Source organism: Xiphophorus couchianus, chromosome 21 (assembly GCF_001444195.1).
Source record: "Xiphophorus couchianus chromosome 21, X_couchianus-1.0, whole genome shotgun sequence".
NCBI classification, from domain to species: Eukaryota; Metazoa; Chordata; class Actinopteri; order Cyprinodontiformes; family Poeciliidae; genus Xiphophorus; species Xiphophorus couchianus.
Window position 1 is genome coordinate 8,687,395 of NC_040248.1, and position 12,528 is coordinate 8,699,922.

At 36.4% G+C, this 12,528-nt stretch overlaps 1 protein-coding gene across 2 annotated transcripts in view; it reads right to left on the bottom strand.

Annotated features, from left to right (window-relative positions):
• Window positions 1-12,528, bottom strand: part of malrd1 (MAM and LDL receptor class A domain containing 1) — a 47,747-nt gene that overhangs the window by 17,311 nt on the left and 17,908 nt on the right. For both annotated transcript variants that reach the window (XM_028005164.1, XM_028005163.1), the window contains exons 17-20: window positions 12,218-12,465; window positions 8,883-9,177; window positions 4,225-4,470; window positions 2,928-3,085 (exon numbers count right to left, since the gene is read on the bottom strand). In XM_028005164.1, coding sequence (XP_027860965.1) covers window positions 2,928-3,085; window positions 4,225-4,470; window positions 8,883-9,177; window positions 12,218-12,465 — 947 coding nt within the window. The remainder of the gene's footprint in view (window positions 1-2,927; window positions 3,086-4,224; window positions 4,471-8,882; window positions 9,178-12,217; window positions 12,466-12,528) is intronic.

The window sequence follows — 12,528 nt, forward strand, 5'->3', positions numbered from 1 at the left end:
ATTTATATTCATGGCCTCTTTCATTTTTCTGAATGAATATTTTGCTTCTTGACCAAATGAAACAATAACAAAACAAGGAGGAGATGCTACCTTGCTTTTTTCCTCTTAGGGTAAGGATAGGGTTTTGTTTCAGGTCAGAACATGTTTAATTGATCAGTGTTGTCTTGTAACATACATGGTGGGGAGAGAATACTCTCTTGGCATTGACTAATAGATGTTTGGCTCTTTGTAATGTCAGCCCACAAAAACCATCTAAAACGATGTAAATATGCAAACGAAATATACCATTGCTGTACAACATTTCATTGAATTGTAAATTCTTTGAAGATTAAAATTAGATTTTCAGATGAAGGACAAGATATGAGATTGTAAGTTGATACAGTGCCTAGTTAAACTATTCATACTCAATAATGTTTTGTACTTTGTCACATTAGAACCACAACATACTGTAAAGACAAGCAAAAAGCTGAACTCATTTTTTTTCTGGCCATCATGTAGGTAAGCAGCAAAAAAACAGCAGAGGTATTATCTTCATTTTGCTTAATTGGAGATTTTGTTAGCTGACGTATTTAAACCATGCTAAAATAATTTTCACACCAGTTCATGTTAAGGGTGAGTTGGCACAACACTGTCCGATCACATGGTCTTCAACATATTGCATCAACAACAGGTTACTCTTTTTGCATACTTCTTTTTTTAGTTTATTTATTTATCCCCGAGTGAATGCCAAAAGTATGAATTTAATTGTTTGTATCTCATTACTTTTGTGTAACAGAACAAAATATAAAAGACAGTGCAAAAATAAAAGGCACAAAGTGCTAAAAAAAATCTAAATGCTGAAAGGCAGAATCTGAATTATAGCACCATTAAATAAAGTAATTTCCCAGTGATCGGAATTTACAAAAAACAATAGTCTTTTATCTGCAGACTCTCCCTCCCTTTTTCTTTATATCCAGCCGATATTTCCATTTCACTCTATGACATCGGCTTTGGTACTTAATGACGAATGACTATTAAGAGCAAACCAGAGGTCTGGTGTAACAAACTGAGCTCTTAGCAAATTTCACAGGGGACCCACCTGCAATACTTACATGTAGGCTTTATTGCTATAAAAAGTGGGTGTGTGTAAGTTTGTATTCATGCTGCAGTTACAAGCCAGTGAATTATAAATGCTATAAATGTGCAGTAATGTTATACATGAAAGCACAATGCAATATTCTGGAAGTGTTAATGGCTTTGAACCTGCAAGGTCACACATTCACCTAATGCCAACTATAAGAGCTTAAAGTTACACTGAAAATCTGATCCCCCCCACCTACACACACAACAGCTTGACTAATTAATGCTGATTTCCTTCACCCACACGATTTACTGGCTCGTTTTAATAGCCACAGGAAAAGGCTAAATCTACCTTTTTCCATCCATATGCAAGAAAGGATCAGATGTAAAATGGTTCACAGACCTTCATCATCTCCTGCTTCTCATGGAGTCACATAATCAATAATGAGAGCCACAAGACCTGATGCAATAAGCATTAAATCCCATCATTTAAATTTCTAATATCCTACCACATTATGCTTTAAGGAAAAATCAATCGCATAAAGTGTTTAAAACAGCTGCATTTTAAAAGAAAACGCATAAATAAATATAATGACTGTATAAAATAGATATAGCTTTTAAAAAACAGGAATCATTTTTTTAAACTTATGGTTTTCAGTCAAACTCAGACTTATATTTTTACGAATTTCATTAGCCAAAGTTGAAAAATATGTAAAAAACAAAAAATGAATAAAATCATGAAAGAAAAAAAGAAAGCCAGTCAGTAACCAAAAGTTGGCACTGACTGATAACATGATAAAAATCGAAATATCAATGTTCAAAACAATAGCCACCCAAGAAGAAATTAGAACAAAGTCAGTAGTAGTTTGGAGATCTAACAAACTGTAACCCTGCAATTCAAAACAATATATATTTCTGATAGCATCCAGGCAGACATTACAGATGTAGATCCAGTTCAGACCACCACTCCCACAATTGACAACACCCCCATTTCAACAACATCAACAATTTCATCATAAATGAGCATTAAATAGTAAAAAAATAAATAAATAGCAAGAGTGAATAGAAGCATCTGAAAGTATTTTTAATAAACCTTCATTGTCTGTTTTACTCATGAGGGTTTAACTACACTGCCCTGCTGTAGCGCCCAAAATATTATTTTTGATGTCTACTTTAACTGCCTATCATGGTAGTTTAGTTCTAAAACCTTTTCTACATTCAGTTTTCTTGCACATCAAGTCGTTTAGATCTGGAAACTCCATTAAGGATAATGCTATGCATGGTCTGGATAGGAGGGAAGGAAGTCCAAATACACCAGATACCAGATAGGTATTTTCATTCAAGCTGGCTGCTGCAGCTAATAATGTTAGGAAAACATTTAGGATAACAATTTCAAAGGAGAGGTTATTGATTTTTTATGCTGACAGAGAAGATACAAAAATAACTTTAAAAAACAGAGTAAAACAATAGACTTTCTTGCCAGAGAAACCTTTTGCTCAAAAACAATGCTAGTAGTAAAACAGCAGAGTCTACTGTATGTTATTACACTTTGACATGAATCAACAAGCTTTAAACCTTGAGAATGAGCAGAAATTAACTTTTTTCAAATGTTGGGTTTGGGTTTGTTATGGGCATAGGAGAGGATCTTCAACTTCATGCATTCCTCTCCAACATCCATTGATCAAACACTGGTGAAAAGATGATGCACCATCCTCCCAGCACTTTACCAATTTACTTTGAACACAGGGTGAATATTTAAATGATTAAAAATAGACTTCACTGGCTGAGTGTAACCATGGTAATCATGACTGGCAGTGGGTGAAATTAATTAATTTCTTCCTTCTTGTCTCAATCAAAACTCGCTGTACCTTGATCAGCAGCCGAATGGTCCCTGTGGCCTTATGGGAAAGGTAGTACCAGAAGGACAGCTTGCAGACAGCGCTTGACTCTTTCCAAATAGAACTCCTTATATGGGCTTTGTCACCTTTCAGTCCCAATGGGGTGGCCTCCAGATAGACAAAATGGCCTGGAAGGTAAGAGAAGACAAGACAAGATGAAGGAGAAAAGTAACAAGATGAGATTTTTTAGAATCTATTACAGCCACTGCAAAACTGTAGCAAGGTCAAGGAGACTGAAAGGGTGGGGGGATTGAGGGCTAAGGGTCACTGTGCAATCATGAACACATCTTTTAATGTGCCACTGGCTTTTGAAAAAGGGTAGCTCAAGGTTATTTTGTTAAGGGAAATCCATAGAGAGAGAAGAACCGTTTTAACACAGCTGAATTCAAATGAAAAGAAAGCATCTGGGAGTAACATCTTTTTGTCTGAAGAAACATCTGTGCACTGCTTCAAATTACACAGTTTCATCTGTGCCTTGAATGATTTAAAGGGCATTTTTCTGCTTTATTGCTTTACAAGAGCAAAAGTGATCGTCACTTTCTTTTATTTGATTGTGCTAATCTTTCACTTTCAGACATTTACAATTACACCCAGGACTACGTTAACAATGATTTCACAAATTACCTAGCTGTCAGTAGCTTCAAGTCTGAATTTTTCTTCTCCAAAACACAACCACTTTCCTTTTCTAAAGAGACAGGAATTAACAGATGCTGCTGTAACAACTGTCATACTTTTCTGGGATTCTCCACTTCTGGGATAAAGGATAATTTTATAAAGCAGGTGTTATAAAATTGCAGATGGGATGAATCTCAATTGAGGTTTACAAATTGCAAACTGAGATTCACTCCAGTTTGAATCAACTGATTGGTTTTGCAGAAAACAGAAAGCAAATGCAGGTTCTGCTGGGAGAGCATGCAAAATCTAGCAGAAAATCATTTTTAAAATTACGTTTTGAGATTAGACAAGACTAATTTGGAAAAAATACAAGAAATGCAAGCATCTGCTGTATGCTACTTTTGAACTACAAAGAGCCAGATAGTAAGCTTTACTGTTCATTTGGGTTATTACAACGCACCTTTTTAATAAGATTTCAGCTCTAAATCAATAATCCAAGTTTCCATTTTCAGAAAATTCACATACTGTGAAAAAGCTCATTGACTGACTTTGTGATTTGAATCAAACTGTAAAGATACATCACCAGAGGTCAGCAGATTTATTCTTGTAAATCTAAAACAATATTCTAGCTCTAACAAATGGAACTACGTACCGTTTTCATCCATCAGCGTGTGATCATACGGCGGCCGTATCCTTTGAACAGATCCAGTACCGAGAGCCCAGTCAAAGTTATCAGCCAGCGAACTCTTCCAGCCACAGCGACCGTTCTCAAACAAGCAGGAGGTGCCACAGTCCTTCTCGTCCGTACCGTCGCTGCAATCGTAGGTGAAGTCACACATCTGCTCTGGAGTGTAACAGCTGCCTTTTCCACAAACGGAAGCCCCTGGAGGACAGAACCCTGGAAAAGAAGACAAGACAATTCAACAGTCTCATGTGTTCATATTTTTGCAACCAAAATTAGTTTTCTGTGAAGGTCATTCTCTGGTCTAACTAAAGACATTTTGTTTCAGTATTAGATGTGAGGAGCAAGATACTCTATTTCTGCCTGTATGCAAGATATTTAAGTTACTATCAGCTCAAAACATCAGAAAATACTAGCAATATCCAAGATGCAGCCATGCATGATGAGAGATACTATTAATAAAGTTTGTTTTCAAGTGCAGAGTGGTGAAAAATGTAGCAAAATCCACATAGCGGTCGGTGAATGAAACTCACCCAGCTGAAGTTTATATTCAGTACAATAATGAGTTTCACATCAACAACCTTGAGAACAACAAAACTGAATATATTTTATGTGATTTAATGTCACCCCTGACTTCAAAGGTCATAAAATAATGTAACACAAGAGAAGCTCTTTCCTTTTATCTATTTGTCATTTCGAAACGGTCTTGCAACAGACAGCAATTTCTGTAACTGTAGTTAAAATCTCCATTGCTTAAACTGTCAAACTTCACATCTAAGAGTTTGGAAAATAAATAGAGAAATCTGGACTCTAAAGAACCAACTTTGTGCATTTCACAAAATTAAACAGCATCCCAGCAGTGCAGTAAACCCTTAAGGGCACCCCTCTGCACACAGAGCTGTAGTTTCCTTAAGAAGCTTAGAAAGGACACAGGAGCATGGGGCTTTAAGCTCAAATCACTGTATCATTGATGGCGATACTTGGAAGGGGATGGTGGTGGGGGATCTGCTTCTTTTGGAGCCAAACATTCCAGCAGGGTCAGCGCTTAGCCTTAGGGTGGGGGAAGTGTTAGAAAGGAAGAAGGGTGGTCTCTGTAATTAAAGGAGAAAAAGGGGTATAAGTCCTTCCTAATCCTTTGTTCGTCTTGAGGTGCACAGAACCAGAAGCAATGTGACCCAACAAAAGAAACACAGGAAGCCAGGAAGAGACAGCTCCTGACTCCTGACTGTCCCCTGCATACAGAGGAATTAAATTAGAGAAAAATCATATTTGTCCAGGGAGTTCGCTCAGACATCTTCTACATCAGTCACCACTACCCTATATTTGGTGCTCTTTTAATGTAACCCATGCAAAAAAATGGTATTGGAACCATATTTCTATATGAATAACTTCAGGGTCATGATTACATCAGACATCCTGGGTGACAATCTCTCCCCTGGTGAATGGATTTTAATTGAGCTCTACATTTTAAACAAAAAAAGTAACCGAATCATAGAAAATAAGCTGATTACCCAAAGGATTTTCAAGTATGCCAGAGAAAAAAAGACAGTAGGAGAGACAGTTTTGTTGGCACACACCACCGCACCTTCTCCTGATGGTCTTCTTCTAATTATCAGCAAATATTATAAAATTCTACCAGCAGTTTCATCAGACAGAGACCACTGCAGTTTGTTTTAGCGAGCTGGTAACGGCTTAAAGAAAGAATTTATAAAACATTTGGTGCTATATTGCTTGCTTCAGATTTTCTCTTACAGTGTCACATTAACAATATGCACACTGACATCCTCCAGTGTATGCATACATGACTACATTTAAAGGAAAACAAATTTGCATGTTAATCATGAAAGTCATATAACATTTTTATCATCCATAAAGTGCCTATATTATTATGAGCACAAACACAGAAACAGTGGGGTGCAGTCGACCTCAGCACTGAATCATGTGATGGTATATAAATTGAAGCTGTGGCAGAAAAAGCCCCTGAGGAGTGATAGTCTGTAATTACAGTTCCTGCTGCCTCTTGTCTCATCAGTATTACTGTACATCCTGCCAACACACAGACAGAAAGAGCTGGATTCAGCCACAACTCTACTCCCTGCTGGCTACTCAATTACTGAGAGGACCATGGATTCTAGCTCCAGTTCAGTCTTTAAGTGATGTTTTCTTTATTACTCTCTTTGTATTTCTTTTCCTTATCTAGTATATCCTCTAATTTTATTGAAAAAAAATGTATAAAAAGTGATCAAATACTGTAGATTCACTTTTCATCTTAGCATAACCTCATTGTACAAAGTCAAGAAAAATCCAGACATGTTTATTACATGTAAAAAAAAACAACTGTTTTGTATTGTCACAAATGAGAGTGATTGGCGATGCTATGATCTTCCTTCTGGCTCTGATTGGTTGTTTTTGACTGGGAGTGAAACATTTCTGCAGATGGCAGTATGACCACAGGGAGAAGTTGGAGGAGCACAGATTTTTTGCCTCATAATTGTTTTTAGTGATAAAATATTGTGATATTATACTGTCACAATATAGTGACAATTCTAACAAATATGTAAAAAAAAAACATTTTTGTTATATATAAGAGTTACCTAATGCTCCATTAACTCTTTATGTAGCCAGTGATGTTGTGGCCATTCTGAAGACAGAGAAAACCCCATTGCTAAAGACATCCAGCTGATTAGAGAGTGAGGCAATAAACATTGGGTCTGACACTTTTGTAACTAACCAAATTAACATAAAGTTGTCAATACTGTTCTAGGTATAAATGAGAGCACTACTGAAAAACAAGAAAATGACCAAAAAACACTGACAGCATTAACGTTTCAATCTTTACTATTTATAAACCCTCCTAATTATTTTCACTCATATTGAAAAAGCTGGGAAACATTTAATAATCCCTTTGTAACTAACAGAGGCAATAAATCTGCTGGTGTTGTTGTAAACGTTCCTTCATAAAACATGCGAGTAATGTTGGAGAACTTACATAGGACTGAGACACAGAGTGTGAAAAGATTAATTTACACTGCTTGGAAGATATTTCCCTACAAAACTTAACAAATTGCTTCATAACGATTGCATAAACCAGATTGTTACTGTGGGAATTTCCCAGCAGTTATAATTCTCCGACTGCCAAAATTTCCCTGGCAAAGCTGATTAAAATCGCTCACATCTACAGAGAATTGAGACCATTCCTAAAACCAGAAAAAAAGTTTTAATTTGGCTCTTGTGGTATCTTTATCACGTTAGCAGTAATTTTTACAATGTGTGATTAGATTGAATATCTGTCCTTAAGGAAACTAAATGTGCAGCTATTAAATGAAAATGTGAACAGTACCAAAGTCAAGGCATGCAAACAGCTAAGAAGTTCAGAAGAAGACAGAGCAACAATAGTAAATGTTTTATTGTAATGCTTTTAGGGGACGGATGGTGCACTGTTGACTCAATCTATCAAAACTAACGTGCCACCTGTAAGAACTGCACTTTTCCGTTGTTAAGAAGCGGTCAAAGGTCACAGCTGTTGCCTGGAGACATCACACACACCCAGTGTCTCACCGGATTTTATAGAGCTTAATAAAACTCCCCTTACAGCAGAAGTTTTTACTTGACACTTATCAGAGAGCACATGCAGCATTAGGGTTTCAGTGAGTGTTCCCACAGTAACTCTTCTATATATCAAGTAATTTCTCTAAGGGCAGCCAGCAACCTCAAAAAATATTTCTGACTATTTTAACAAGTATAAGGTTGATTAAAGCATGTCTGCCATATCACTCAGTGTGTAGCACAACATTGTCTAACAACTAAACCTTTTTAGTCTCCATGTATTTAACAGAGTTAAACACATGGGTCATGCTATCCCTACCATAACCTTTAGTAGTGGCAGAGTCATGATTCTGCCACAACATTGTTTTTAGTTCAAACAATCAGAGTTGATTGTTTGAGCTACATAGGGGGCTATCCGATAAAAAAAGTCTGTTAAAAGCTTCAAAAAACTTGAGACTGAGACAGAGGATCAGCTCTGGAAAGACCTGACGTTTTGTGTTAACAGATGCCCTCCAAGATAGTGAAAATATTCAGAATATCAATGTGCAAAACCCAAATACTTGAAGGTTGTTCTACAAACTTTTATTTTATATAAAGAGATATATCTAAACCATGTATTTTCTTTTTAATCATGCATTACTTTGTGCTGATCATTTACATTAAATCGCCCAAAATGTATTCATATCTGTGGTTTCAATGAATAATAAAAAGTTGCAAAGTTTTATGCATAAGAATACTTTTGCAATCCACTGCATGTTGCCACGGTTTAAACGAGCTGCTGCACTCTGGACAGTTTGCGATGCCGAAATGACTGATTTAGACTGACACTCCTAGCAATTGTGTAGTTGAGACAGCGTCACCCTGGCAACTCAAAAATGGGAAAAGATAATCTGCTGATCCAATTCAAAAGAACTGTCAGGAATCATACCTGAGAGAAACTCTGAAGACCGAAATCATTAATTTCACTGATCATGAGATAAGATTTCCCAATCTAAATCCCCATCTGTGTCGTTTTTTAAAATGTAGTTTCAAAAAGGAAAAGGCTGCATGTTCATTTTAATGTATTCTAAAGTGAACTTTACCTGTTGGAGGAGCAGGAGGAGGAGTGCTGTCTATTACCAACACTGACGGGGAGAGGAGGCATCCTGGAGAGAAGGTGATATCGTCCAGACAGATGTCTCCCTTTTCGCTGCGCCCCACCTTCCCTTCAAACACAACCTGGTAGTCTGCAGAGGAGCTCAGCTGGAGTTCCTTCATTTGCCAGTAGTTGCCCTGATCTCCAGTCAGGTTCAGCAGGAGGTGAAGACTTGCCTCAGTTTTAGTGAAAACACTGAGGGTTCCAATACCGTCTCCAGACATGTGATAGTAGAAACGCATCTACCCAGAAAAACAGTAAATCTGTCAAGAACTGAATGCATCCTTATCATATTTATGTAATTTAAACAGGTTTTATGTTGCTGTCCATTTGTGTCTATTATGCCGACACTTAGTTTTAGATTTCATCACAAATATTTAGATTTTCTTAACATTTTTTACTGCATCTGACTCATAAATGATTTTTATTAAACAATTTAAATAAAACGTGACTTTCCTTCCACTGACAGCAACAAATACAGATCTGTCTATATATGTATTTATAGCTAATATATACAATTTCTTTCTTCATACGACATTTTTCTGTATTTCAAAAAAGGAAAGGGGTAAATCTAAATGTCCATTCTTTGTCATTATTTCTCAATCAAATTTAATTATAAAAGAAATGGCAAATAAGAAGAAAAACAGAACTGTGTATACTTGTCATTTATTTCAGATTTTATTAAGAAATATTTTATAGTTATTTCTGCGTTTACAATGCTGCTTTTGAATTTTAGTGTCTTAGATTTTTTATTTTTTTCTCTTTCTTAACTGCATGACAGCATTTTTTCATAATTCTTTATGTTTGGTTTCAATTAATTTCTTGTAAAGTAATGTTTTAGTCTAACTAATCTGGCTAATTTCTTTAAAAATGCATATATTTTAACTAATTACTCATTTAATTTAAGTCTTTCAGGGTTAGCAAAGGTAACGGATTGTTTTTATATCGACTCAGTCAATTTAAAGTCTAGTTGCTCTTTTTCCAGCTTACTTCTTTAATGACACAAAAAATAATGTATTTCTCCAAGATTCAGATTTGAAACACTGATGCTTTATGGGCATTCACTGAAAATGGAGGCATTTTCAACTGGTCTTTCTGCTGTCTACTTCATAGGAAAACAAGCCTCTTTCTCTCCTCTGGTCTTCACTTCCCTGCTCCATCTTTCCTTCATTTTCATTCCTGCCTTCTCGCTGAGTTTATGATGGATTGACAGGTCAGGAGGGTGATAAGGTGCACTCGACACAGAGCCAGCAGGGCAGTCAATCAAGAAATCAGTCCTGATGGAGGCCGACATATGCTGGCACAGAGTTTTGAATAAGTGCATCAGCAAATTTTTTATTGTCATTTTTATGCTATTTTATCCCAAAAATCTCACATGAGATTGTAGGTGCTTTATAACTACACATCAATCTATGATTTAACATTTTTGAGCAAAGTTTGGGAGAATGTGTTTTCAAAATTTTATCAATCCAAGTCAAAGCTATAGAAGAAGCTTTGACTTGGAAACAGTAGAGAAACAGCTCTACTACAGATTATCAATGGCAAAGTATACTGATATTATTGGATCTAAGTATTAAGTAATACGTAGTAGTAGAACATTTACTACAGACAAATATATATGTTATATTTACCACCAATGACAAAAAAATATTTTCACTTTTCTGCAAAATTTATCAACTGCACACTTTTTGTTAAGTAGTAAGTGTAAGAAGTAGTATTTCAGAAGAGCAGAAGAAATCTTATGTTTTTTTGAACAATAACAATATTTATTGTTAATCTGTTGCTTAAAGATGAGCGTGTTTTTGGGTAACCAAGTGCCACGAAGTAAACATCTGATTTTTACTTTTGCAAAAATAAAAATCAGTGGGCAACGCATTAACATTACCACAAATATTCACAGTGCACTGCCTGCATTAGGAGTAGCTACTGTCACATTAGCAGTAGCCTTTTCCCTAAAATAAGCTTTTAACTATTTTGTTTATTTGTTAGCCATGTTTAGTAGACTGAATGGACAAATGCTAGTTATACCCCACATGCCACCATCAGCATTTAGGCTAACATTAGTGTCTTGGCTTATTTTAGCTTATACACTAATTTTGACATACTGAATAGAGTACATCCATGTTACTCAACATGCTTGTGACTCTCCACATGCTATTGAGTACATTGTAGCTTACTTTAGCATTGATGTTAATTTTTAGCTTCAGAACCCTGGCTTCCAACCGACGGGCACACTTTGACAAGCACCGTTTAAATTTCCTCAGATATTTTCTATATCTGAGGATATAGAAACCGCTGCCACTCGAAATTTATGCAGATGACATCCAGCTTTTCTTAATTGATGTCAGGAGACATCAATTGGTCCCCAAGCCAATTGATGTTCCTTTCAAATTTGTTTTAGATTAAGTCATGGTTGGCAGCTCAAACAGGACAAAACTGGAGTTTAAAAAATTTGTAATGGCTCATTAAAACACAGAACAAAAATCAAACCCTTTAGATCAATAACAAATCTTGTCATCAGGCTTGATTTTAGTTTAGTTCCTTATCTCTTCTCTCCATTTCTTATCACTTTTGGTCCAATGTAGACACTTAATAAATCATTTTATAATTGGCAGTGTTGGAGCCTATTAAGAATTGGATTAATTTAAGGTTACAGATCTACATTTATATAAATAATATATCTATTGTAACTTGTTTATTTATTTGTTTTGTTTAGACCCTCCTCCTTATCAGGTGGCCTCCTGCTGTGATTAGGCAGCGGAAGCAGCTGCTACAGGGCATCTGATTGTTTGGTTAAGGAGCGAGGGGTGAAATAGTTTTTCCACCGCACCAAATAAAGTTTAATTTTACATTTTTTGGAAAGTCAACTCGGAGAGTGTTTCTGTTATTTTTGTACATTGAGAAAGTCACCGTTTGCCACCAGAAAACTTTCCGCGAGTGCTTTGTTTTGGATGAGTCGGAAAACCCTCCTCCTAGAAACTACTCTGGCACCTTTTGATTTTTGATTTTTGTTAAAATCCAAGAGTAGCCGTAACAGGCAGAATAGATTTTTGCACTGCTCTGATCTACTAGTACTTTCTTAAACAGAAAAGATCACCCTCTAAAATATGGAGAGCTCATATTACACAAATTTTACTCTATGAATGAGTTTTCTTTCCATGTTAGCAATGGTTTAAAGCTGCTTTTTGTGACTTTTCTTTAAAAAACATGTTTGTATAGTTAGGTTATGACCATCTGATTTCAAAATTAATTTGAGAATCTGTACTACAAATGTGGACTCACCTTGCACTGTGAACTCCTTCTGCTCAGTAAGGGTCCAATCACACGAGCGGCGTCACCCACCGCCTGAGGGAATGAGCTCTCCAGGTAGAGGTAGTGTCCAGCAGGATTTCTCAAGGTGTGGTCACTGGACGGGCCCGTTCCAACAGTTGGGGTGCTGCCTGCTTTGACCAGCCAATCAAAGTCGTCTTCTTGGCATTGGCGCCAAGAGCAGAGGTCAAACTCAAAATTGCAGCGTCCACTAAAGCCCTCTGAAACACAAGAAGAAAAGAGATATCAACATAGGTTTTCAAATGATTTGGGAATGAATCTTT